General features: G+C 44.7%; 1 protein-coding gene across 1 annotated transcript in view; it reads left to right on the top strand.

The window, feature by feature from the left end:
- Window positions 1–1,129: 1,129 nt before the first annotated feature.
- LOC137418836 (TRAF2 and NCK-interacting protein kinase) overlaps window positions 1,130–26,704 on the top strand; it is a 211,078-nt gene continuing 185,503 nt past the window's right edge. Inside the window, exons 1-2 of the mRNA XM_078784643.1 lie at window positions 1,130–1,360; window positions 2,687–2,752. Of these exons, the coding sequence (XP_078640769.1) occupies window positions 1,301–1,360; window positions 2,687–2,752 (126 nt within the window). The 5' untranslated portion in view covers window positions 1,130–1,300. The remainder of the gene's footprint in view (window positions 1,361–2,686; window positions 2,753–26,704) is intronic.

The raw sequence follows: 26,704 nt of genomic DNA on the forward strand, positions 1-26,704 counted from the left end.
GAAAAAGTTCAATAGGAGTTTGTTTCACCCGTCTTTCTTTGATTCACAATCTTATGCACCTCTAATTTGTAATTAAAATACTTTAAGACCAACCTCGTTCCCCGGGCCCACGCGGGCCCTGGTTATCTTCAACGAAAATCGTCACCAATTACCGGAACCAATGAGATTCGAGCATTTGAAAAAAAAAATTCAAAAAATCTTATTACGCGTTTCGGAGGCTGAAAACGGCATCAAATATTCTAAAATTGACGAAGAATTATCTTTTATAAATCTCGCGGCCGTAGGGGATAGTTTTTCACGGCCGGAAATATCCGAAGTTGAGACGGAATTCACCGAATTAAACAAGGTGGAAATTTTATAATTTTTAATCTCATCCAGAATGCAAATGGTGTCATTTTGAACTAGGTACGGTACCTACTACACCTACCTACTACCAAGTACCAACTACCTAACCTACTGATGCCATAGTGATGGGTAAAATAGTGGTAAGGGGCTTTGGCTTCGCCGGCTCATTGCGGCTGTGCAGTCGGGTACGAGTATGTCAACTAGAGTGAAGTTTACTTTCAAGAAAGCAACATTTCACAGGTTCCATTCTGCGAAAGCCTTTACTCTACCATTTTACATCACTAGGGGGCAGAATCGCCTGTTGTGTTGATTAAACCTTAGTTGGGTCGTCCCTTTGTTTACGACCAATGTGGCTGCGTGTGGGCTGTCATTGTTATACGACAATGTTACGTTTTACGACTAGACATCAAAATTTAAATGTTACAAGCAATTTAATATGCTCGTGTCTATAACAATTAATGTCATTGTTTGTTTTGTCTTTGGTGTAATATTACTATTAGTAATCGTTTCCACCACAACAGAGCACCGTCCATCCATAGTAATACGATTTTATTTGTATATCTTTGATTTCTTCGCCCAGTTTCCTTCTTGTTCCCCCAACATCAGTCTTCTTCTTCGTGCTAATCCCCATCGCATCATCCTCCATCTCGCCCTCGCTCCTCTCCGTCTCATCTTCACTCCTCCCCCATCTCTTCTTCGCTCCGCCCCATCTCATCCTCACTCCTCCCCCATCTCTTCTTCGCTCCGCCCCATCTCATCCTCACTCCTCCCTATTTCCCGACTCAGCACAAACTGCCGATGCAGACCAAAGGAACAGATTCGAACGTCCGGGGAGCATGCAAGTTGTTAACGCGTGCTTTTCGGTGAGAGAAAGAGACGGTACGCCGCCGCACGACGACGGAACAGCGCAGGAAACGGCGAAGAGACACGAGGAAACGATATCGGTTTTGCCGCCATGGCCGCGGACTCAGCCCCGGCCCGGAGTTTGGACGATATCGACTTAACGGCGCTCAGGGTATGTCCGAACAAACCACGAGTCCATGTTCTTCTATCCTCGATGTGGTGCTTCCTTTGTTTGCTGATTGGTTTCGTTTAAAAAAAAGAACTTAACAGGTGTGTTTTATTTTGGAGAGTGTGTGTTGTTTGGGTGTGTGTTGTTTGGGTGTGTGTTGTTTGGGTGTGTGTTGTTTGGGTGTGTGTTGTTTGGGTGTGTGTTGTTTGGGTGTGTGTTGTTTGGGTGTGTGTTGTTTGGGTGTGTGTTGTTTGGGTGTGTGTTGTTTGGGTGTGTGTTGGTTGGGTGTGTGTTGGTTGGGTGTGTGTTGTTTGGGTGTGTGTTGTTTGGGTGTGTGCTGTTTGGGTGTGTGCTGTTTGGGTGTGTGCTGTTTGGGTGTGTGCTGCTTGGGTGTGTACTGCTTGGGTGTGTACTGCTTGGGTGTGTGCTGCTTGGGTATGTGCTGCTTGGGTGTGGGTTGTTTGTCAGTGTGTGTGTTACGTCGGAGTGTGGGTTGTTTGTCAGTGTGTGTGTTACGTCGGAGTGTGTTGTTTAGCAGTGTGTGTGTGTGTTGCGTTGGAGTGTGTGTTGTTTGGCAGTGTACAGTGTTTTGGGATTTGTGTGTTGGGTGTGTGTGTTGGGTTTGTATGTTGGGTGTGTGTGTATGTGTGTTACGTTGGAGTGTGTGTATGTAGGCGTGTGTGTTGTTTGGCAGTGTGCGTTGGGTGTTTGTTTTGGGTGTGTGTGTATGTGTGTTGCTTTGGAGTGTGTGTGTTGGTTGTTTGGGAGTATGTGTTGGGTGTATGTTTGTTGCTTTGGTGTGTGTGTGTGTGTGTGTGTGTATGTGTGTGAGATTGTGACTGTTTAGCACATCCCTAACCCCTTACACCCTTCCTTTCTCTGTCTTGTTTTGGTTCCCCCCTCTGAAGTCATAATTCCCCCTTTTTATTGATACAACACAACAACAACATGCATTTTAAGGCCATTTTCCCTGCTCGAGCGGGGGTTAGCCTTTTTATTGATACCTCGGTATAAAATAGCAATACCTTTTTGTCGAACTGGAAGCACACTTCAACCTACTACCCAGCAAACGTTTAAGGTCCAAAAACCCACACTGTATTCATAATCATAATGTATAATGTACAACACTTATTGTCACTGGTTGTATGCACTATCATTTCTATGACGAGCCCGTTGGGAAATGATTAATCGTCAATTGTGATGCCTTATGTGATGAGAGAACTTTCGAACGACACACACGATAATTGATTGTTGGAAGAACCCAAATTGTCTGCTGTGGTCGTTTTGTAAAACAATAGCTGGAGTAAGTTTAAATCTGCTCTTTTTCAGGATCCTGCCGGGATTTTCGAGTTGGTCGAAGTTGTCGGAAACGGCACATACGGACAAGTGTACAAGGTACAGTGTTTATTGGCAGCACTTATTTTCCATCTCTTTCTCTCGACAAAGCACGGCAGGTGTGTGATGATGACCGCTGGAGTCATGGCCGGAAAGCCAGGTGCGCTCCTGCTTTACGCACACCTATCCTTTGTTGTTGTCGTAACTTGGTGCAGGTTGTGCTTGGAGGTCACACTTTGACCACTTTCAGTGGTTTGGTATCCCGATTCCCCTTACAAACATCGCATTCCTTTTAATAGGATTGTGTTTGAACAAGGTTAGCAATCATTATTGGTATTGCACTTTCTTTGTTTTTTTAAAAACATCTAATCCACAATAATTTCTCATTATACGACTCTTGCAAAAGTATATGTGGAGATTTTTGAAAAGCTGTTTTGCTACTTTTGGGGAAAGCGTCATTTTAGCTGTTTGGGAGAAGTGTTTAGAGGTACCTGGCAGGCTGACAAATGCTTGTAGTTGGTGGTTAGTGGTTTACCAGTTGAGGCAGAGCATTTCCTTTTGTCGAGGGAAAACCATTTCCGATAACGATGCAGATTGCTGCGATATGGAACCACATGCCCTTGGTTGTCATTTGAACTACGTGGGATTGCTTTATTTATTTTGAATGTAAATACTTGGGGATGAAGGATGGCCTGGAGGTATGCATGCTCACCTCAAAGCTGTCTAGCCTAGGTTCGGATCCCGACCCAGCTATAAACTGTCATCCTGGTGTTTCACAGGCAGAGTGATCGATCAATGTGTGTGCCGTCCCTCGGATGGACGTTAAACTAGGCGTCCCGTCTGCCGACATTAGCTTGTGGACGTCAAAGATCCCACGGTGTCCTATGCCAAGAGTAGGTGAGCTATCGCCGGCACCATGGCGAAATTCATTCCTCTTTTCTCCCGCCTCTGGAACAAACTCCCTCACTCTCTTCAATCCCACTCCACCCTCCAGGTCTTTAAAACAGCTGTTCACCACCATCTCTTATCTTCCCCCATCCAAAACCTTGATCTTTTCTACCCCCGCTAATTTCACCCCAAATCCTACACTTTTTTGAAATACCAACTTCTGTCCTGGAAGTCCTTGGTCCCCTTGTGTTTTATACCTCTCCCCCCCCCCCCCCCCCCTTCACACGCCTCCTCCCCCCAAGCCCTCTCCCTCCCACACTTCTCCCTGCTCTCAAATGTTGTGTTTGTGCGCTTCCCCTTCTCTCCCCATCTTGTCTTCCGCTCCCTCTTTTTATATATTTTGTTTGTCTGGTTGATTTGTTTGTGAAATAAATGTTAGCTCTTTCACGAGCCTCAATTAAGTATAGAAAAAAAAAAAAAAAAAATCCTGCCACCCTACTACTGGCTACTCTAAATCTATGAAGAAGGCAATGGCAACCCACCCACTATACCCTTGCCAAGAAACTGCTTCAGCACAGTTGATATATATAGTACATCAGAATCAGAGTAATTACTTGCTCATGAAAATCCTAAATATATATCCCACAGTTTGTATAAAGCATGTACCACAATTTGAAATCCTCGTGGATTTTTCGAGTTTTTACATAACGAGAAAGGTTTTTCTTCCTGGTGACACTCCAGAGAATCTGGGTGCTCTGGGATATGTCAGAAGGAGCCACAGAAATATGTTGTTTGGTGATTATACTGCTTTGGGCCTTTGGACACATTCCTGCACTTGCTTGTCTTCTCAGCTGTTCAGGCAATCTTTAAACTGGATGGGTACCAAGTCGTTTCTGTTGCTGGTTCGGAATCTGAGCAGATGATTAACAATGTGAGTTGCCTTGTTGTAAACACGACTTTACGTGATCTCTCATATACGGTGATGATTCACAACATACGGCTGAAGATGCCGTTTTATTGTGAGTCGGGTAAGGCCAGAGATCATCAAGGTCATTCATTCCGTGCCGCTTTTAGATTGACTTGAAGGGTGCATTGAGGATGGATGGAAGAGCGTCGTCGAGTGAATGCCGCATTCGCACATTGGAGATTAGACGGAGGATGTCTGATAATAATAGGTCAGACATCCGGCTTTACACATTCGCTCGCGCATCGCTGTTTCTTGATTCGTCCTTGAGCATTGACTCTCACGAGTTACCCCGGCGTGCTTGAACAAGGCCATCCTGAAGGGCGAGGTTCTGTCCGGGTTGGGTATGAAACTTTGCTGGGCCATTTGCTGGCCATTTGGCCCATTCAAAACGGCTTCAAATGCAAACGGTGAACATGCTTTGGTCAATAACTGAGTCACGACGGAAGACTCTGGCGTTCGATGAGGCAGAGGATGTGACACAGTGAATGAGCTGCTGAGGGTCTTGTCTTTCGTCAAAACTTTCAGAGCATTGACCAAGCGGGTCAGTGAGTGGGTACCATTGTCATGTGTGTGTGCAAGCAAGGAATTTGTGACTAACATGTTATTGTAAAACAAGTTTCCTTCTGCAAATTATTTGCTGTGGTTTTTTTCCCCTTTGCCGACAAACTAAAATCTACGTCGTCGTTTTAACATTTTGTTGCATATGCTTTATTTGCCATTACGATGCACAACTGGTAACTCGTGAACTCAATCGGTAATTGGTAACCGTAACCTACTCTCTCTCCCATGTAACCGCTCGCTCCAGTGGTTTGGTTTCATGCTGCAAAACGATTCTTATGATGGGACAAGGTATGAGCAACACTGAATGAATGAAATGAATGATCGTTTTAAGGCCATTTTCCCCCGCCAGACTGGCGGTTAGCTTTGCGGGCCCCATGACCTCATGGTACCCTTTTTGAGGCAATGTTTTTATTGCCGGATGCCCTTCCTGACACCAACCCTTAGTCGCCTCTTACGATGCGCAGGGATACGGTTTACCTATTCTAAATCGGGGTACACAACGGGATCATTCATCTCTAAATTTGCCTACCTCGGAAGGATGGCAGGCTGAGTCAACCCCCCCTGGCATTCAGCGATCGACCGGGATTCAAACTCAGGATCCTGGGATCCCAAGCCAGCACCCTAACCGCTAAGCCAACACCAGGCTTGCATGAGCAACACTAAAAAGAGAAAACACGGTGTTTGTGGGATGTACAGCAGCAGAGTATATAAAGAAATACAGATTGATTGCAAAGTCTTCCTGAAATGGAGGAAGTCATGACATTTCAAAGATTTGGAGATGTATACACAGGCCAGTATCACGGACCACGTCCCAAGCAGCTTGCATTGGTTGCGTGACCTTGCATCTGCAAGAGTATTAACATCAACACCAATAGGTGGCCGAGGTCATTTGCAAAGTATTGACAAGTCTCACAAAATGTATTTGCTTCTGTACTACCAATACTGTGAACAGAAACACCTGAATATGGTAGACTATTGTCAGTGACAACCCTCAAGTCAAGACTCGTTGCAACTGTCAGCTCGCAAGATCTTGGCTCATTAATGATTCAACGCCCACCATCAAATCTCTAGATCTTCACTTGGTGTTGGCTCAGGGAATGCAACTATTATGTCTCAGGATCCTGTTGAAATTTTAGTTTGTATATCTAACAGCTATCTATTATATATATATATATATATGTATATATATATATATATACACACACATATATACACATATATATATATATACACATGCACATATATACACATACACACCCATGTGCAAATGTCTCTCGCTCTCTGTGTCTCTTCCTTATGCATGGCACCATCTTTAAAGCTATGGAGTCCATATTCGGAAAACAGACACAACTTTTAGTGGAAGTTAGGATGGGCTATATGGCCGAACCCTCAAAGTCTGTTTTGAGGCTGCAGATTGAGGCCAAAGTCACAAATATAGCAATTTTTGGCAAACAGGACGACCAATTTGTCTCAAATTGAAAAGGCTGGATTTTCTTTGCTGCAACACAACCTTTTTCAAGTCGATGAAGTTAATAGATTAACTTAAACTTTCCTCGTACTTTTGCTGGTAGTTTTGCTTGCTTAAATTCTCGTCACTGGGAGCGGGTACTTTTGCGTGTTTTACATAGAAATATTTTGGGTTTTGTGGAAAAGCAAAAGAGGGCTGGAGGGAAGAATAGTTGCTCTTGTATATATTTTTCTAATTATCTTAGTTTGCAGTTCTTTTTTAGGTTGCTCACCATTTAATTACCCACTTATTTATGTGTGCTGGGTTCACAGTGTGAAATAGTTTGTGATTGAACAAGGCCTGAGGAATAGTGAGATGTTACTTGTCATGAAGAAGGGTCCCTGTCTCTCGGGTGGCTGGATTTTTTCTGAAAGGCAAGTGGACAGCACAGACCGCAGTGCAACTTCGTAAAGGGGAATTTATTTCCTGCTTTTTTTCTGGGCCTGTCTTTCTGTGTGCCATTTTTGTCTACCCATAATTATCCTTGGAGATGAAGCAGATAGAACAGCCTTTGTTTATCAACCTAATCCACTTAGCGTGTGTACCAAATGCACTTGGAGGGTGCTTGAAACAAGACACTTTGCTTTATAGGACAATCATCTTTTATCAGTGACTAAAGCATGCACAGACATGTACAAGACCTTTTTATGAACTCGAGATGGCAACAAAGATAATGGGCTTCCGCAATGTGGACTCAAATTCAAAACGATAGATCATCTTCATTGGGATGTTCAAAAAGACTGAATGTCAACCCATTGCTAGAACTTCCTGGCATTTTCTGGTACACGTCGCTCATTTATAGCTATGATTGGTAAGGAAGACTACAGGCTGAGTGCTTGCTGTTCCAACAGCGCTGGGCCATTGTTTACGTCTTCCCGGCTGATACTGTTGGTTGATTTTGTTTGTTTGTCGAGACAGGAGCCGACATCACGGCTTGTATCATTTGCTCTGTTGTACTGTACTTGCTTTCCAAAATCCCTGTAGTAATTGGGCAAGCGCATAGGTTTTCATCAATGGTGCTAGTTTTTCAACCAACTTTGTGAAGTCTCGACCGATTACGCTAAACCCACTATGCTGTGAAATGCGTAGTAAACTTGCAAGGCAACACGAGGTGCGGTTATGCCAAAGCAACCTGTCGAAGCAGCATACCAGATGGCATGCAGGTGCATGTTATTTTTCTTTTGTACTTCTATTCCTGATATAATCTTGTTCCATCAACTTATGCAGATGTCTCGAAAGGTTCTTGCTTTCTCTTTCCCTCAAGCAGCATCTGCTGTTGGGCAATCCTGCTCCCTCGGTCCCACTCCGCCTCCCAGATGCCAAACACATGTTGCACGCATTCAGTGTGGTTGGATTGGAAGAGGGTGGTGACATCCACCCTCCTGCGCACTCGCCACTTGCTTGCACCATCTGCAACTCCTGTGCTAAATTCTCCCTCTTTAAGCTCGCTTTGTCTTTGGCGACTTCTCGTTGGAGGCTTCCTCCCCAACCTCCTTGTTATTTTGGGCACAATTGTACGATCGTGTTTTACTCTTCACTTTGTTGTTTGTTTCTACTTTGGTCGTTTCCTCTCCGTAACTTTCGCAGCAAATTTATCCGATGACGTTTTTTGCTTCATAGATTCTATTCAGTAGCTAGAATCTCCTCCTCCTCCATTGAAGCAAATGGGTACATTCATTAGAATGCTTCACTGAAGAGGACTCATTTCAAATTGGAGCATTAATGTAAGAACCAGTCTATTTAGGTCCAGTGTAGGGCACAGGCCTCCATCAACCCGTGCTGAGGGGTGTTTGGCAAACTCGCCACGCTTGCCAACTGCGGGTCACCGAGCGTGGCACAGTCATGGGATTCAAACACACACGAATCAGGGGAGAAAGGAACAAGTCTAAAACCACTCAACTAAGTAGCCTGCTCGTATAAGGTATAACTAACAACATGTGAAGTAAACTATAATTGGGCCAATCGACAGTTCTTTAGGAATGTTATATCTGGCAACCACTGGCCTGTGTTGTTGCTTTTACTTATTCCGCTTAAATGCTTTGGGTTCCGCCATGGGTCATTGGCTTATATGGTGGGTGATGGCTTGTGTGTTGAACTTTGTTGAGCTAGTTAATTTGTCGAGCTAGTTAATTTGTCGAGCTAGTTAATTTGGCCTGAAATTTTGCATTTTGCCAGGGCGCTGGCTATAACTCGTCTACTTTTCATCAAAATACACCGTGGGATATTTCACGCGAGTCAGACATCGATGCTCGCAGATGTATCCGCAATCCACAGCTTGATGTCCCATCTGAGGGCCGGGAACAATTTTTAATGCAACGCCTTGTCTGTGAAGCACGTGTCTGATCATTTGGTCGATAAATCTAACCCAGATTAAACAGCTCGAACTCAAGTGTTTTATTTTTATTTTTATACATGATCGAAGAATAGTGATGGAGCTGCTACACCCAAACATACGTGACACGAAACAAGACTGTTGGACGAGACACACAGTCACTGAGCTTCTGGGAAGTGCTGTCACTTTTGGGGGTACTCTAGTTACCAGCTACCTCACAACAATGGCACCGCTTTTCTCACTGCACTCAGCAGGGTATTTCCTAAGGATTAATTTCCTCCTCCCCACACTAGCCCCATGCATGCCAACTTATGGGGATTGTCCATGCTCTTAACCTTTTAAATGCTGAACGGCAAGCAAGGAAGCAGCACGTGGCATTTTAAAAGTCTTTGTTTATGACTAGGCCGGGGTTCGAACCACTGACTTCCCAGATTCGGATCGGACGCTTTAACCATTACACCACCAGGTCTCTCTACCTCTGACATCCTGCCGGACAGCTGCTGGTGTGGAAGAGCTTGCCCTCATTAGTCTTGCCCAGCTAAGAAAGTGACTTTAAGGAGCCTCAGAGGTAGACAGCAGTGCATAAAATGTCCCAAACGACGAACTGCTTCGTTGTTAGGTTTTAAAACAAATTGCTGCGTCAGCATCATACTCTCTATTCTCCTTTGCAGCTCATGCCAGAGGTTATCCAGTCACAGTAATTCTTTAGGCTTTTATGGGCGAATGCCAAATCACAGGAACATTATGAGTACTACGTTGCCAATCCTCATGCATCGCCACTTCATTGCTGCACGTGCTCTTTCTGTTCTTGATGTTTTCATGTAATGTATCTGTTGGCTCTTATCCATTGGCTTTTTACATTTCTCTGGTATAGTCCCTCTTGAGTTTCTTGAGCTCAAAAGATGCACTGCGGACATGTGGTGGGTATTTGTAATTGTCTCATCTGGCTGTAACAAATGAATCGTGGAAGGTTGCGTGGACTCTAGAGTGCATGGGAATCGCCGTGTTGGATTTTATGAGTGAGTTGTGATCATCAGAGGACACCAACATCATTCCTGCATTGCATGCGGATTGAGATGTAACACGCTTCATATATGGTCAATGGCATGGTTTGTCTGTCTCATGTAAATGTGTAAACCTTTTTTGCTCCTATTGAGCTTTTAGTTCTGCAAACAAAAAAAATAATTGTATGTAACAAACACTAATTCCATGATGTTTGGAGATGGTTACTGACATCATCACAATGAATGGCATTTTATTCCGGGACCACACTATTATTATTTTTTAATTAATGAAGGTGAAGACTCGTGAAATGTCGAAGTAAGGCAGAGGAGACTGACAAAGGTATGCCGTGACAATAATTAAGGCAGAGGAGAACTGGAGGACGAGTTTTCAGAAACACCAAATGGCTCTTCCATGAATTTTAGTGTGTAGCTTACACAAAAAGGATCCTCGATGGGATTACCATATAATGTCTTTTACCCTGTGCATGCGAAGTGAAGAGTGGGGTTAAGCAATGGGTTCACTTCTGTCTGTCCGTTCGTCCGACTGTCCACAAACGTCAATTTATGATCGAGGAACAAGTTATTTAAATTGAATGTGATATTTTGAATAGGAACCGGAACATAAATCGGAAAACAAACCGGAACATGAATCGGAAAACAAACCTGCTGTTTAGCACTACGTTGTCTGAATTCATCCCGATCACACATGCGCAGAGAGGAGTGAGTTTATATATTTTTTTACTCTGTCTGCCTGGCATCAAACAAAATTTGAAATCATTCCAAACAGGAAATTTACTGTTTTTAAAGACGTCATAAAGGACACGAACAACATGCACGACCAACTAATGTAACGTGTTAGATAGGGTGGTGTAATACACACTGGGTAAAATGAACAGTTGTAACTTCCGGAATTAATTTTTTTTAATCCGACCTTTGCAATCTCGATTAGTCACCTGCCTGGAGGGGACTATAGGTTTGCTCTCAATTTGTCTGTCCCACCTGTGGTTTTCTGCACGTTTTCCCCATACCCTTTAACATAGTGATTGTTCTTGTGTTTTATACTTCTCCCTTCCCCCCCCCCCCCCCCCTCTTCCCACGCCTCCTCCCCCCAAGCCCTCTCCCTTCCACACATCTCCCTGCTCTCAAATGTTGTGTTTGTGTGCTTCCCCTTCTCTCCCCATCTTGTCTTCCGCTCCCTCTTTTTATATATTTTGTTTGTCTGGTTAATTTGTTTGTGAAATAAATGTTAGCTCTTTCACGAGCCTCGATTCAGTATACAAAAAAAAAAAAAAAAAAACTTAACACATGGCTGTATTATGATAAGTTACAGAACAAATGTAAGTTTCAGGGCATTTAATCAAGTTTTAAAACTTGTTAAAATTTTTAAAAGCATTCATTGGCGGTAGCGGACATGCATTGCAAAGCAATTGTCGCTCTTGGTTTATTTAACTTGATTTACTTGTGTTCTTCCCTCTCTCTCCCATCTTGTCTCCCGCTCCCTTTATTGTATGTTTTGTGTGTCCGTTTTATTATTTTTTTGTGATTAATGTTGGCTCTTACACGAGCCTCGATCTTGTATGCAAAAAAAACCAAAAAACAATTGAATTATATATAGTATTTGAACATTGTAGAACACAAATCACTTTCTTGTCACTTTCAAAAAACCCCAGGTTTGCAGTTCTTGGACATGTTATACAAACAAGGTGGTGTGTAGGACTGCATCAACAGCACTAAACTTGAGGAATATTTTTATACCAACTTTAAAATAATAATTTAATTTCAAATGCATTATATATACACAAAGAATTAAGTTAAGCACCCCCCCCGTTTTTTTACAACCTCGCACATTACAAGTTTGTTGTCGTCAAAACAGTGTAATATACCCATGATATTGCTATATTTTCTGGAGAAGTGATATTATGGTCACATAAAAACATAACAATCATGCCGTTTTCAATATTTTATTCTGAATAATTTAAGGTGAAATTTTTTGGGAATTTTAGGCATATTTTCACCTCAATTTAAGTATGGAGCTATAGGTCCATCACGGACAGTGTGGATGACGTTTATGTTTTCTAACGTACAGTCATTGTTCTGAGAAGACCTCTAGCGATCTTTGCGTCAATAACGTGTGTAGGACCCACGTGATCGGATCACTGACTCAACCCTACGTCTCATAGACCCTGTAAGCCGTCGTATGCGTTGCTGTGGCAGGTTGTTCCATTCCCGATGTAATGCACGTTCCAATTCATCCAGATTGGCTATTGGAGGGACCATCTTCGCAATTTGTCGTCCCAACATGTCCCAAACGTGCTCGAGGGGGTTCAACCTGCCACAGCAACGCATACGACGGCTTACAGGGTCTATGAGACGTAGGGTTGAGTCAGTGATCCGATCACGTGGGTCCTACACACGTTATTGACGCAAAGATCGCTAGAGGTCTTCTCAGAACAATGACTGTACGTTAGAAAACATAAACGTCATCCACACTGTCCGTGATGGACCTATAGCTCCATACTTAAATTGAGGTGAAAATATGCCTAAAATTCCCAAAAAATTTCACCTTAAATTATTCAGAATAAAATATTGAAAACGGCATGATTGTTATGTTTTTATGTGACCATAATATCACTTCTCCAGAAAATATAGCAATATCATGGGTATATTACACTGTTTTGACGACAACAAACTTGTAATGTGCGAGGTTGTAAAAAAACGGGGGGGGGTGCTTAACTTAATTCTTTGTGTATACTTTAATAATGCACAGGGAAAGGTGTTATATGAACTATCTCGTTATTATATTTCTAGTTATTTAATATATTATCTTAGTTTGACTTATCTCTCTTTATTCCTCGTCCTTTCAAATTGATTTTCCTTTCTTCCACACCGTCCCCTTTTCCTTTTCTTTTATCTTCCGTTCTTCCCTTTATCTGTTGACCCTTGGCCACTGTCTATATAACATTGTCATGTTTCTTTGCTGTCTCATCAGCCATGCCTGCCTGATATGGAGCCATCTCCCTATTACATGTGCCCCTTGGAAGGTGAGGGCAAGGATGCCAAGTTGAGAAAAGGAAGAAAAGGGAGGATGATAGAAGAGTAGGGAAGCAGTGGGACAAAAGAGAATGATTTGGGAGGATAGACTAAGGGAAGAAAAAGGGATGTGTATGTCTGGACAATGTTATATAGACTGGTCAAATGTCACAAATTTATACTGTTTTTCTCTTGGGGATGAAAATGGGTCTGAAATATTGAAAATGGGGATCAAAAATCAAAATGGGGAGCACATGGGTATGAAATATTCTGCCATATTTGCTTACATAATAGATAGATGGTCCATATGAAATGAATGCACAACAGAGTTGCATTGGAGGGTAATTGCTTTCACTTATTACTCTAACCTGAGAGTCACACCTGCATCAGCTTCCTCTTGGCCATGCAAATATTAATTTTCCTCCGCGATATTTTTTTGTGGTCCGAGTGCTCGCATCGTGCTTCTTTAACCCCGCATTGAACTCCTATGTGCTGTGTTTACATTGTCATTATCACTATGTCTATCATGTAATACTGTAGATAGAAACACTCTGTTATATTTGGTCCCTTTATACAGTATACTCTCTGCCATAAAAAAAACTGAACAACTCATTGTTGTTGATCATAAGATATTTATTTATTTGACATCTTTGGACACAGATGAGGTGAAAACCTCTGACAGAGATGAATGCTGAATAATTTGTTACATGTCTATTTAATTGTGATCTAATCACGTCATGCTGCGTTGTAGCAATTATTTTTCACATCTCGGGATCCAATGTGGAAGTAACAATCTCGACACCGGGTATGTCCACATATGGCAGCAATCACTGCATCAAGGTTAAGAAAGTGTTTGCATTACTCTGGGCAGTTTGAAACCGGCTGTGTGGATGTGTCGTGCGATTATATTGGTCCTGAGCGGGAGTCGTTATCCTGGAACTGGAACTGTACGGGCATATGTCTTGTTGAACTACTGGCTCGGAAACGTCTTCTGAGGTCATAACCAGTTCCTGTCCTCACATTAAAGAGCTTTTCATCCTGGATAATGGAAGATGCTACTTGAAGGTGTCCAGTTATTTAATCCCTCACATTTTCTGATGGACATGGCATTGTAATGAATAATTATGCTTCTTGCCTGAAAGGGATTGCGAGACTTTTGGAATGGCCATGTCTGTCTGTGTGCATGTGTGTCCATGTCTATATATTTTTGCTTACATTTTTTTTTCTATGCAACCGCTTGTCCAATTCATGCAAAACTTTAAACATAGGAGGGAGTCTCCATGGAGACTTTTATTGCTAATTTACATATGGCAGCCCTCTCCCTATTACATGTGCACCTTGGAAGGTGAGGGCAGGGATGCCAAGTTGAGAAAAGGAAGAAAAGGGAGGATAGGAGAGGAGAGAGAAGTCACATGTTATGGCAGCCATATTGGATTAAAGGAAAATATTTAGACATCTTCTCTGAAACCATTCCATGAAAATAATTGAACTTGGCATATGTCATTAACTCCCAATGGGATATACAGGGTGTTTATAAAGTCTCTATTTCAGAGAAATAACGGGTGACTAAATAGATAGGGACTTTATAAACCCCCTATATAGGGTGATAACGATGACATCAGTCAAGTGGTATTCCAGGCATAATTAATTGTATCTAAATCCTTATCCGAAAAATATGACATTTCATGTATCTGATCCACGACCCGATGTGACCCCACCTTTAAGAATTAAATTTATGACGTCATTGATCACAAGACGGCTGGGTTTTATAGTGATGTAATCGCTTCCATGTTTATTTATTTACCATTGGGCTTCAGTGCGTCTGTCCAGGACATAACATTTTTACCAATTTAGTTTTGTCATTTTCACCAAACCTTGAGTATAAGAATATGGAGAACACTAATAAATTAATATTAATAAATAATAGCTGTTCTTTTTGTCATGTTTGGTTTGAATACAAAGCAGACATGGACGGGCTTTGAAATTTGAGATGCTTTCTAGTTCCCCTTGCTAATAGGGTATTGCATTTAGGTCCATTTGTTGGGTTTGTCTGTCCGTCTGTTTCAACATAATGTGATGATGTAGGCCACAAATGCCACCTGGTGGTAGCCAGTATTTACATGTAAAAGGTAAACGAGCTCTGCATGGTTGTTGGTGTTGCTCTTGTGGTGGTACTTGTTATGGGTCGATTTTTCAAATGGGCACCCATTGATCAGATAGCGACCGGACCCCACCCACATTTGTCGCTTAACTCAATCCACCATGGCACCCAGACGAAATAACATGGCCACCATCTTGGTTTTCTGATGGGCCTAAGGCATCAGGCCTATAAGCCTCTGATTATACATTGCCCGGGTTTGTTCCGTCAGATTTCCATTGGCTTTGTTTGGGTCGAGTGTTGTTTGGAAAGTGGGGGTGGAGGCTTCAAGTGTTATGTAATATCATAGAGGGTGTGAAGCCTGACCGAGCTCTCCATCAGAGACTCGTAATTGATATTGAATCAATCCGTGAAGACCCTCGGAGATTAATTCTACAATACCTTCAAAAGCAAGGATGAGGGAGTTGAATGGACAGGGGAGGTGGAAAAAAATATATATATATGTATGTATATATATAATATTGTTGCGGAAATGGCCCTTAGTGGTTTATTAAATATAGAATTAGTTCAGGTCCCCTCTTAGATGTATGTTTACCATAGATCGTCTGTACTGGGATGGTAGTTTTGTGTCGGAAGGTGTAGCAGGCTGTTTTGTGTGGTGCATTGGTGGTGTACAAGAGACGGTTCCCTTTTAATTACATCTTGACAATCAAACAAGGTGCAAGTTCCATTAAGACCGGCCTCGGTTGCAATGCCATGATCGAGGCAATGGATTGACGTGAGAAAGCGCGATTGAGCGGGCAAAAACGACAAGCGCCGTCAAAAACCGGAAGCGGTGCTTCGAGGTAGTCGCTGAGCACGTGCGAGGGAGGAGGTGGAAAAAGACGCATGCGTCGATGGCGTGTGAACAGGCCTTTGCGGCGGGTTCCCGCCGGAGAGCTCTCTCCGCGCGTGGTTGAGCGGGAGACACGGAAAATCGTGCTGATCGTGTGGCCGATAAGGAGAGCGGGTGGCCGCCATTTCGCGACGCTTGATGCGTGGCCGATAAGAGGGCGGGCCGCCATTTGGCAGACTGCAGGCCCAAGCGGGGCCTTCAAATCCGGCGACATCGGCTTGTTACGAGCTGCATTCGCCCTTTTCACATCTTCACCTCTCGTCCATCAACACCACCAAGTACCCCCTGTCTTGTATGAATGTTGTCCAGGCCTAAGGTTTATCTCGTTAGGGTCACCCCGCGAAACCCTTAATTGTAGCTCCCTAGATAAGAGCGGGTTATTACTCATAGTTGAATTATAATGTTATCGTGAACGCCTTGCTTGTTTTGTGTACCCTAATGTTCCCCCATTAAATCTGGTTGATTCGTATGGAAGTTGCCGCACTGCATTCATCTGTGTCGCATTGAAGAGCAATCCGCTCGATTTGTCATTAAAACCAAGCTGGCTACAGGTTGCGGCAGACTTCGCTCGGTCTCTGACAAACCCAACCTGTAGCGACGGGTGTCTCCCCAACTGGCAAGGCACAGGTGTAATTTGGTATCGCGATAGAGGCGCGTAACCCGAGATCTGTGTCGAACCAGCCGGCGTTGCACCCGTGGGAGGTGGGACGGCCGTGCCGGGAGGCGCGACCCGTCACCTACAACACTGGTGTCGAGGAGGTGGGATTTGGACCTGGGGTGCATTTCGCACCCCGAACATCGATTGTGAGAGGCGCGTAAAGAAAAAAAAAAGAAAAAAAAACACGTCGCTCGCAAATTCCAAATTTGGTTTCATTTTTATTTTGAGTGGATTGGGTGTCAAACTTCGTAATTTATAAAGGAAGATGGAGTCGCAAAATGGCTGCGCGGCTCAGCAGCGTGACACGAGGTGGGAGAGAATCGGTATTAAGAGTGCAACGAGCCGCACATCACAAAGAAAACGCTCCCACCCACCGATCCAAACCACGTGGTCACAGCATGCGTCATGGCAAAATAAGCAGGACGACAATGCGTACATTAACGAGCTTCATGCACGATTGGACGATGCCTGGGAGCAGGTGGAGTGTAAGGAGGATTATATTGGGGAGTTACACACGAAATTGCATGAGGCACTACAGCAGGCAAGTGAGGTTCAGGAAAATGAGGAGCAAAGGGAGTCACAACAATTGGTCGATGCACAGGAACGAATTCACTGGACGGAAATGGCCTTGGCCGGCGCATTGCGAGACAACACAGATTCCAGATGGGAACGAGCACGGATTCTCGAATTGGAAGGCATAGGGAATCAATTGGTGGAAAAAGTCCAGGTACTACAGGGAGAAAAGAGGAAAGTAGAGGGGAGTACCCATGAGTTGGAACAACTGAAGGAAAAGGTAAGATCCGGTGATCAGACAAGAGAAAGCCTAGAACAGAAGATAAAAAGAGGGGAGGAATACATGGAACAAGAGAAGAGCAAACTGAACAAGAGAATAGAGAAAGAACAAAGCAGAAACGCCCGGGATCGGGAGAACTTGAAAAAGGAAAGAGAGGAACACGATTTGGAATTGGAACAACTGAAGGGAGAATTGTCTGAGAAATCAAGCCAGTTTCGGGAATCAGAGTACAGAGGAAATGAACTGGCACGTCAAATGGAAAGTAGCAAGGAATACGGGAAGAGGATGGACAAAAGGAGAGAGGAAGCATGCGAAAGAGTAGAGGAGATAAGTGAGGAAAAAGAGAGGATGGAGAGTGAAATGTTAAGGAAACACACTGGGCAGATTGAGCAGATAGAAGGTAAAGCAAGACTAAAAAATGAGATGGAGTTACAGAAACACCAAAACAAAGAAAGGGAATTACAAAACAAGCTGAGGATGTTAAGTGAGGAAAGAGAGAGGACGGAGAAGGAAACGTTAAGGAACCACACTGTGCAGATTGAACAGATGGAAGCCAAAGCCAGGTTAAAGAATGACATGGATGAAAGGGTAATGAAAGAACAACGAATGAAGCAGGAGAAGGAAATCAATCAATTGAGAGAAACGACGAGATTGGAGAATGAAGAACAAAAGAGACGATGGGATACGAAACAAAAAGAATATGAATTTGAAATTGATCAACTAAAAAGGAACTACACTGTGCAGATCGAACAGGCAGAAGCCAAAGCAAGGTCAAAGAATGAGATGGATGAACGTGTAATGAAAGAACAACGAATGAAGCAGGAAAAGGAAATCAATCAATTGAGAGAAACGACGAGATTGGAGAATGAAGCACAAGAGGGACGGTGGCATAAGAAACAAGAGGAATATGAATCGGAAATTGACCAAGTAAAGGAGAAAGCAAAGGTGGAGTCCGCAGAGATGGAAAGACTCCGGAAAGGTAACGAACAACTAAAAAGGCTCAGAGAGGAAGAACGACTCAACTGGGAAAGAAAATGGAGCCAGGAAGTAGGGCAGCACAATAATGTGGGATGTGTGACGTCATCACAGGGAGGAATGTTCGTGGTGCAGGACTTGATTGGCATCACTCGTCGAATGAAACAACAATTGGAGCAAACCCTGGTGATGGAGACATGGAGGGAGTATACGGGGTTGTTGACTCATGAAACACATTTTGAGCAGATCCAGCAAGTGAAGCTGACAGGCCCAGAGGAGTGTGGCGAACCAATGATGAGCGACCGGACCGATGTGACTTTGGAACGAAGCAGGTACGTGGGCATCTGCATACATGGTGCGGACGATGAGCTTAAGTTCGCAATTGGATTTGATGTTAATCAAGAGACTCCGTCTGATGGGGTGCACGTATGCGTGACACCTGAATGTGTGGATGGAATGCCTGTGGATGAATGCTGTGAGCCCATAGTCCAGTTTACAGCACCGGGGTGTGCTGTCAAGGCCGAAACGTGTGTGAGTGCTGAGCATGGAATGAGTGGTGACGTAGGAAATAGGTTCGAGGTGCAAGGGGAAATAGAAATTCCACCAGGAGCAGGCTTTAGAAAGGGGATTGTAATTTCTCCCTCAGCTTCACAGGAACTTCGAGGTAGAGCGCAGATGCGTAGCAGGCGGCGTTGGCATGCGTCACATACTCCCTGGACCCATTTTCGAACAAGAGGGGCCCAGCAACGACACCGCCAGGTGTCCCTTGGTCATCGGATCTCTCTGAGGACACGAGGGGTTCGGCTAGCTAAATGGGATTTACCTGTCTTCAGGGAATTAAAGAGAAGAGGGGGAGGCCGCTCCCCCAAGTGGGGTCTACCTGACTTCCGCGAACCCTGGAGAAAAGGAGGGGGTGGACCACGACCCCAATTGAGACGTGACCCTTATGAGCCGTGGCGGAAAGGCGGCGGGGCCATGTAAGGGGTAATGAGGGATTCCTTCCCTCACTCCCTTTCCAATGAGCCACAGAAGCAGGCCAGATTGGAAAGAAAAAAAAAAAAAAAAGGGAATTCTTGACTGAAAATAATATCGAGAGAGATTGCAAATTGAGAGACTGACAGAAGAGACAAGAGTGGCACAAGTGGATGTGCGTGACTATTTAAAAAAAAAAAAAAAAAAAAGTGAGAGAAATAGTGGGGACATGACAGACAGGGCGTTAAACCCCCCTGCAAAAAGTGGAAGGTGTTGGATGGTGTTGTGGACTGGGTGTCCTGGGACTGGGACTGGTATTCACTGTGGAATGAATGACGAAGGTGTTTGGGATGAATGGCGTGATTGTGTGAATGAGGAGAGTGAGTGCGAACAATGTACCCTGTTGGTAGGAGTCTCCTAACCAAGTGAGTGTAGGTTAGGGGGACTTAGTGGATTTGACGTGGATTCTGGCTGCTGTTCCATTGTGCAGGCGGACTGCTAGGGGTAGGTGCAGCCAAGGTATGGTGGTACTGGCTGGGAGTGTGACATGGTATTGGAAGTTGGTGAGTCGGGAGGGGACACCAGACAGTAGGGTTTAGAGTGCTAAGAGAGCACAGTGCGGGGGCTAGAGAGCCACCCGGTTAGAGTGCTTGGAGAGCACAGTGTGGGGGCTAGAGAGCCACCCCTTATTTAGGAGCGCCAGAGGCGCGCTCAGGTGAACCCCGAGGTCGCTGGGTGTCCCCCACCACCTATTGGAAGCAGGCAAAGAGGCCTAGTTGTAGTCACACTCCCCAGCCAATGAGTTATGCCTGGCACCACCAAGTGAAGAAAAAGAGACAAATAAGGGCCTTGCCCAGGTTTAAAAGAATGGAACAGTTTGCCAGGTTGGGAAAAATGGGTCATTAGGATCATTGTGGCAATGGCAGGGTTTGTGCCATTGGTTAGAGCTTCAAGTAAAAGGTTAGGTTCGATGAACTCTCCTCCGCACCATTCATGTGTGACACCTGGTACGAGTCGTGTTGATGGGAAAGTTGTGAACAAGGGCCAGGTTCGGTCGCCCTCTCCAAGTGCCAGAGAAGCCACCAGTGTGTCATGAGCACACAGATAACAATTGATTAAGAAGCACACCATCCTGTCAGCTAAAAAGTGAAAGGACTTTTTAAGAAGACCATACTAAAACAAGTCGTACCAAGATAAGTCAGGCAAGGAAGGTTAAGGGTACTCTTCATTTTGCCTGGGCTGAGGTCATCACCCCCACTTGCACCCTCAAGAATGCCTCCAGACTGCATTTGCTTACCATCGGTAGAACTGTGCCACCTGCTGTCCAAGGCAGGGCTTGTTGCCTGCTGCTGCTCGGTTGTGTGCCATGTGGGCCGAAGCATTTTTGTGGGCCATGGAGGCCAAAGTGCTTTTGCGGGCTGTTGCAGCCGAAGATTCATGCCGTCTTGTGGGCTCAGTGGGCCGAAGGACTCTTTGTGAGATTAGGCCACTGGGCCGACTGAACTCACCTGGTGAGAGGCCAATAAGGCCACGAAGTAAGGAAACCCCTCTGGGGTGAAGACACAACACTGCCGGGAGGAGGCGTGAAGGAGCGAACACGTCAAGAAGCTTTGAAACTCTGAATGTCTTGCTCCGATGTGAATATTGGTGTTGAAAGTAACATTGAATGCCCTCCTGCGCAAATGCATAATTAGAATGTTAAGTATTGTGCATAGAGTGTGGATGTGTTTGTTAGATTAGTGATCCGACACACTAGGATAGGGACATGCCAATCTTACTGATACTTTGCTTCTTGGAGTTAAGTGCTTGCAATGTTGTGGGTTAGAGTAAATGGGAGATTTGTGCTGTACGTTAGACAGGGCCATTCCCGCGGGCTGCCCCTAGTGGAGGCTCGGGAGAGCCTCGGGAGAAAGGTGGGGGTAGTGTTGCGGAAATGGCCCTTAGTGGTTTATTAAATATAGAATTAGTTCAGGTCCCCTCTTAGATGTATGTTTACCATAGATCGTCTGTACTGGGATGGTAGTTTTGTGTCGGAAGGTGTAGCAGGCTGTTTTGTGTGGTGCATTGGTGGTGTACAAGAGACGGTTCCCTTTTAATTACATCTTGACAATCAAACAAGGTGCAAGTTCCATTAAGACCGGCCTCGGTTGCAATGCCATGATCGAGGCAATGGATTGACGTGAGAAAGCGCGATTGAGCGGGCAAAAACGACAAGCGCCGTCAAAAACCGGAAGCGGTGCTTCGAGGTAGTCGCTGAGCACGTGCGAGGGAGGAGGTGGAAAAAGACGCATGCGTCGATGGCGTGTGAACAGGCCTTTGCGGCGGGTTCCCGCCGGAGAGCTCTCTCCGCGCGTGGTTGAGCGGGAGACACGGAAAATCGTGCTGATCGTGTGGCCGATAAGGAGAGCGGGTGGCCGCCATTTCGCGACGCTTGATGCGTGGCCGATAAGAGGGCGGGCCGCCATTTGGCAGACTGCAGGCCCAAGCGGGGCCTTCAAATCCGGCGACATCGGCTTGTTACGAGCTGCATTCGCCCTTTTCACATCTTCACCTCTCGTCCATCAACACCACCAAGTACCCCCTGTCTTGTATGAATGTTGTCCAGGCCTAAGGTTTATCTCGTTAGGGTCACCCCGCGAAACCCTTAATTGTAGCTCCCTAGATAAGAGCGGGTTATTACTCATAGTTGAATTATAATGTTATCGTGAACGCCTTGCTTGTTTTTGTACCCTAATGTTCCCCCATTAAATCTGGTTGATTCGTATGGAAGTTGCCGCACTGCATTCATCTGTGTCGCATTGAAGAGCAATCCGCTCGATTTGTCATTAAAACCAAGCTGGCTACAGGTTGCGGCAGACTTCGCTCGGTCTCTGACAAACCCAACCTGTAGCGACGGGTGTCTCCCCAACTGGCAAGGCACAGGTGTAATTTGGTATCGCGATAGAGCCGCGTAACCCGAGATCTGTGTCGAACCAGCCGGCGTTGCACCCGTGGGAGGTGGGACGGCCGTGCCGGGAGGCGCGACCCGTCACCTACAACAATATATATATATATATATATATATATATATATATATATATATATTAGCAGAAGTTCCCGGCATTGCCGGAAGGAGGAGGGGAGGGGGGCGGGGTTACAGGGGGGAAGTGGGGTAGGAGGGGAGGGGTAGGGGTGAAGAAGCAGGTTCATATATATGCTGGTGGGTGATGCCGATCAGGAAGAAGAAGAAGCCGAACTACCAACTCAGTACATTTCTGGAATTGTTTGATTTATTTGTATTCAAATGTCTGGTGATTGTTTTGAATTTATTTATGCAAATGTGCACTTGTATATAACTGTCATTAATTGAAAAAAACTTAGGCACTATCGAGCGGGGTTTATTTTTATTTTTATATTTACTCCAAAAAACGCTCCTTTTTTTTCATGATTTTTTTTTTTGGCCTAACACTCCCAGGCACTCACTGATGAACGTATGAAAGTTTGACGAAGATCCGTTCAGCCATCTCTGAGAAAAATGGCGACGCACAAAAACTGGACACACACACAGACAACTCGGTTTATATATTATATAGACTTGGCATTTAATATGGAATATATATTTTTTCTTGACGGGTTTACTTTCTGAACGCAGTATATCAATCTGGTGAGTTTCTTTTACCCTTCGGTGATGTCTTTGTTGAAAGAACCATGTCACTGATTGTCTTTCGCAGCAAGAAGTCAATAACAGGATTATATCACAGGTGGCGTGACAAAATGTAAGGACAGGTACATTTGACGATTGGCTTCACAATCGGGTATATAAGGGTTGTTGCGTTCTGTATTAGTGGAAAACAACTGCTGCACGTCTACAAAAGTTATTGCTGCTTCCTCTGGAGATGGTCCGTCAACTTGACAATGCTGTTTGTCATGGAGTGGTGGCTTTACGAAATTCTGGCATGAAACAGCGTGCTGTTGCTCGGCAGTGTGGCATCACTCAAGGTCAGGTGTCAAAGATCCTGAAACGAAATGCTCAGAGGGGTGTCCCTACTCCAATACCGAGGCCAGGATGTCCACGCAGAACCACAAGGAGAGATGATTGCCAGCTGCACCGGTTAGTCTGCAATGGCCGTACCAAGTCAGCTAATCGGCTTAGGGCTGAGTGGCAGCAACTGACAAATGTGCCTGTATCCAGAAGGCTAGTCAACCAACGACTGGTTCAAGCAGACTATCGTGCCAGGTGTCCCCTGAGAAAGCCACGCCTGACCAGACAACACAGCCAGCGCCGATTGCAGTGGGCCAGAGAGCACCGTCAATGGCAGCCAGGACACTGGAATCACGTGACCTTCAGTGACGAGTCTAGATTTCTGGTCTATCGTCAAGATGGCCGCGTCCGAGTGCGCAGACAAGTGCATGAAGCCCACAACGAAGATTGTATAGTGCCAAGAGTCCAAGCTGGAGGTGGTGGGGTGACCGTTTGGGCTGCTTTTCATGCAGGGGGCAAAACTGACCTGGTTGTTCTGAATGGAAACCTGAACCAGTTCAAGTACAGGGTCATTCTGGAAGAAACATTGCTTCCATTTGCTCATGCAGCCTTTCGAGGAAACTTTGTCTTCCAAGATGACAATGCACGGCCTCATCGTGCTCGCATGATCCAACACTTTCTTGCTGACCGTGGTGTAGAGCATATGGAGTGGCCTGCCATGTCCCCGGATATGAATCCGATAGAGAACTTGAGGGCAGAATTAACGCATCAAATCGACAACTTGGACCAGCAGCCGACCTCTGTGCGTGAATTGCAGCAGACTATTGTCACTGTATGGCAAGCGATTCCTGTCCAAACCTTGGCAAATCTCGTGAACAGCATGCCTCGACGTGTACGTGCTCTCCTGAATGCTCGTGGGGGTTACACGAAGTACTGAACTGTAATTTTACTGTCCGTAATCCCATTCATAATTTAGCTTTTGTTTTTGTTGAAAAAAAAATTGGCTAATGTGCAAAATAAAGAGATACTTCTGGAAAACGCACAGAAGTTTAACACAGTACTGTCCGTGAATAGAGTTCGATATCAGTTTCCATCACTTTCAAGGATCAATTTATTTGCTTCGACATGCCAAATGTGGTTTTTGTTTCTTTTAAAGGTCACATTAACAAAATCTAGAATAATTTCAACATAATTCCAATAAACTTTTGGTTCTAAGTTATCTTGAAAAGTAAGTTCACCCCCACAAAAAAAATATTCCATATTAAATGCCAAGTCTGTATATAGATTAGTATCTGTAATTGGGCGCTCCAACCTAATCAGCGAACCTCATGATGTCATCGCCATGCATGTCCACATTGCATGCATGTATGCCACGCATGTATCTGAATTTAACATCCATAATGACGCACTGCTAGATCGCCCCTCCGGAGCTTGGCAGGCAATGCGGACATGCGTGGCGATGACGTCATTACGTTCATACATTAGGTTGGAGCGCCAAATTACAGATACTAACAAGAAAAAGAGCAATCGGAGATTGCAAACCCTCGCCAGGATGTATTTTCAGTGGTTTTTAAGGCTTTTGTGTTGAAACAAATATGGATTTTGGCGGACCACAAACTCAACCATTTGATGAAGTTTCGTGAAGATCGGTTTAAAATTGTGACCTGTAGGTAAGTGTAAGTGAGCGGTGTTATGGATTCGTCACTTCCGTCTTTGTGGTTTTCATCTACTTTACTTGAAGCATTTTTAGTTTCAGGTACTTTTATTGTTATGGTTTCGGTGTGAAATGGAGATAACTGTTTTTTTCAAAGGTAAAAATAGTGTTTCAGAAGATAAATGAAATGGGCGAAGAAGAAACCGGAAGAAGAAGAGGCAGGCGATAGGATCGAGAGAGATCGGAGAAGAAAGGCTTCTCTGCTTCGTGGCGGCGAGCGGACCTTTTGGACATTAATTGCGAGCGAATGTTGGTTTCCCAGGAAAGGGATTCTTGTGACAGTGTCGTTATTGCAGTTGCAATTCAACCTGCGTGATGGGTTTTGGTTCCGAGAGTGAATCATTGTTGGAGAGCAAGCTGACGCCTCCATTATCGGCCGGTCTGCCATTTCACCTCGCACCATCCCTTCGCCCAGTTCCTTGTGTGTGTCGTGGGTTTTCCCGGAGCGACCTCAGCGTGGGAACCGCTGATTGTTCATGACAGCTTCATTGTCGGGTGAACGGAAGGTGTGAGTTTCCACTCACCTTTTGGGTGAACCATTGCCGGACCGACTTCGGCCCGACCTCTCACCAAGCGGCTCTTCTGCAGCTTTGACTGTCGACCGACCTGTGTTCAGGTCTCAGTACGACCTTTTCGTGTGATCGCCAGAGCGGGGATCGACTTTGGCCTTGTGTCGTGACACAGTGACTTTGGGAAATGTTACAGTTCGCTCACGTTGGAGTACTGTGAGTTATTGATTAAGGAAATATTGGTGGTACCATCATAGGAATTGTATGGTTTATGATATGCAAGTGAGAGTTTCCTTGTACTTGCGTTAAGTGTTATTATTGTGTGGGGTTTGAATACAATAATTTGTTTTGTATCAATTGCTTGGTGTAGTTCTACCATTGGTCATTGGGACAGTTGGGACACACAGATAATAGCACATCTTTCTGCCGTGACTCCTTTCTAGGCTCGGAGGTACACCGGGGCCGGGGTTTAGGGGGGAGTACGTAACAAGTGGACAGACAAACACAAACACACACACAAATAAACAAACACAAACCGGAGTGATCAACATTTTTTGCCAAGTAACAAAGAAACAGACTCAAATACAATACCCTCTCCTCAGGCGAGGGTAATTAGTTACTCCCAACCACATCCAGGTCGACTCAATATAGTGAGTGGATACCAGAGATAATGTTACTGTTTGGCAGGCGGTGCTTATCGCTCCCAGTAAGGTGCAGCATTAGCTGTATGGGATACCTTACTGGCGGGTCCCCACTGAGTGTATATAAAAAAAAAAACACCTTTAGAGGCCATTTTTCCCCGCAAAGCAGGGGTTGGCCTTTTTCGGGCACCGTGGTTGTTGTTGTTGTTTTGTTGGTCCCCTTTTTGAAGCAATGTTTTACGGCCGGATGCCCTTCCTGCCACCAACCCTGTTTGTCGCCTTTTTACGACAAACATACATGGAATTACCAGTGAACTGGTGAAGTGAGGGTATGAAGTCGCATAATGACTGAGATATATATATATATATTGTTACGGACGCGGTTAGGATGTTATTTACCGAGCGGTGGTATTGCCGCGACCAAACAGTTCCCCCGATTCTTCCCCAACTCACCCGATTCCACCCAAACGTTGACCAAATCGCGCTATGCTAAATCAATGATGGAAA

Source organism: Myxine glutinosa, chromosome 9 (genome assembly GCF_964187855.1).
Source record: "Myxine glutinosa chromosome 9, kmMyxGlut1.1, whole genome shotgun sequence".
NCBI lineage: Eukaryota > Metazoa > Chordata > Myxini > Myxiniformes > Myxinidae > Myxine > Myxine glutinosa.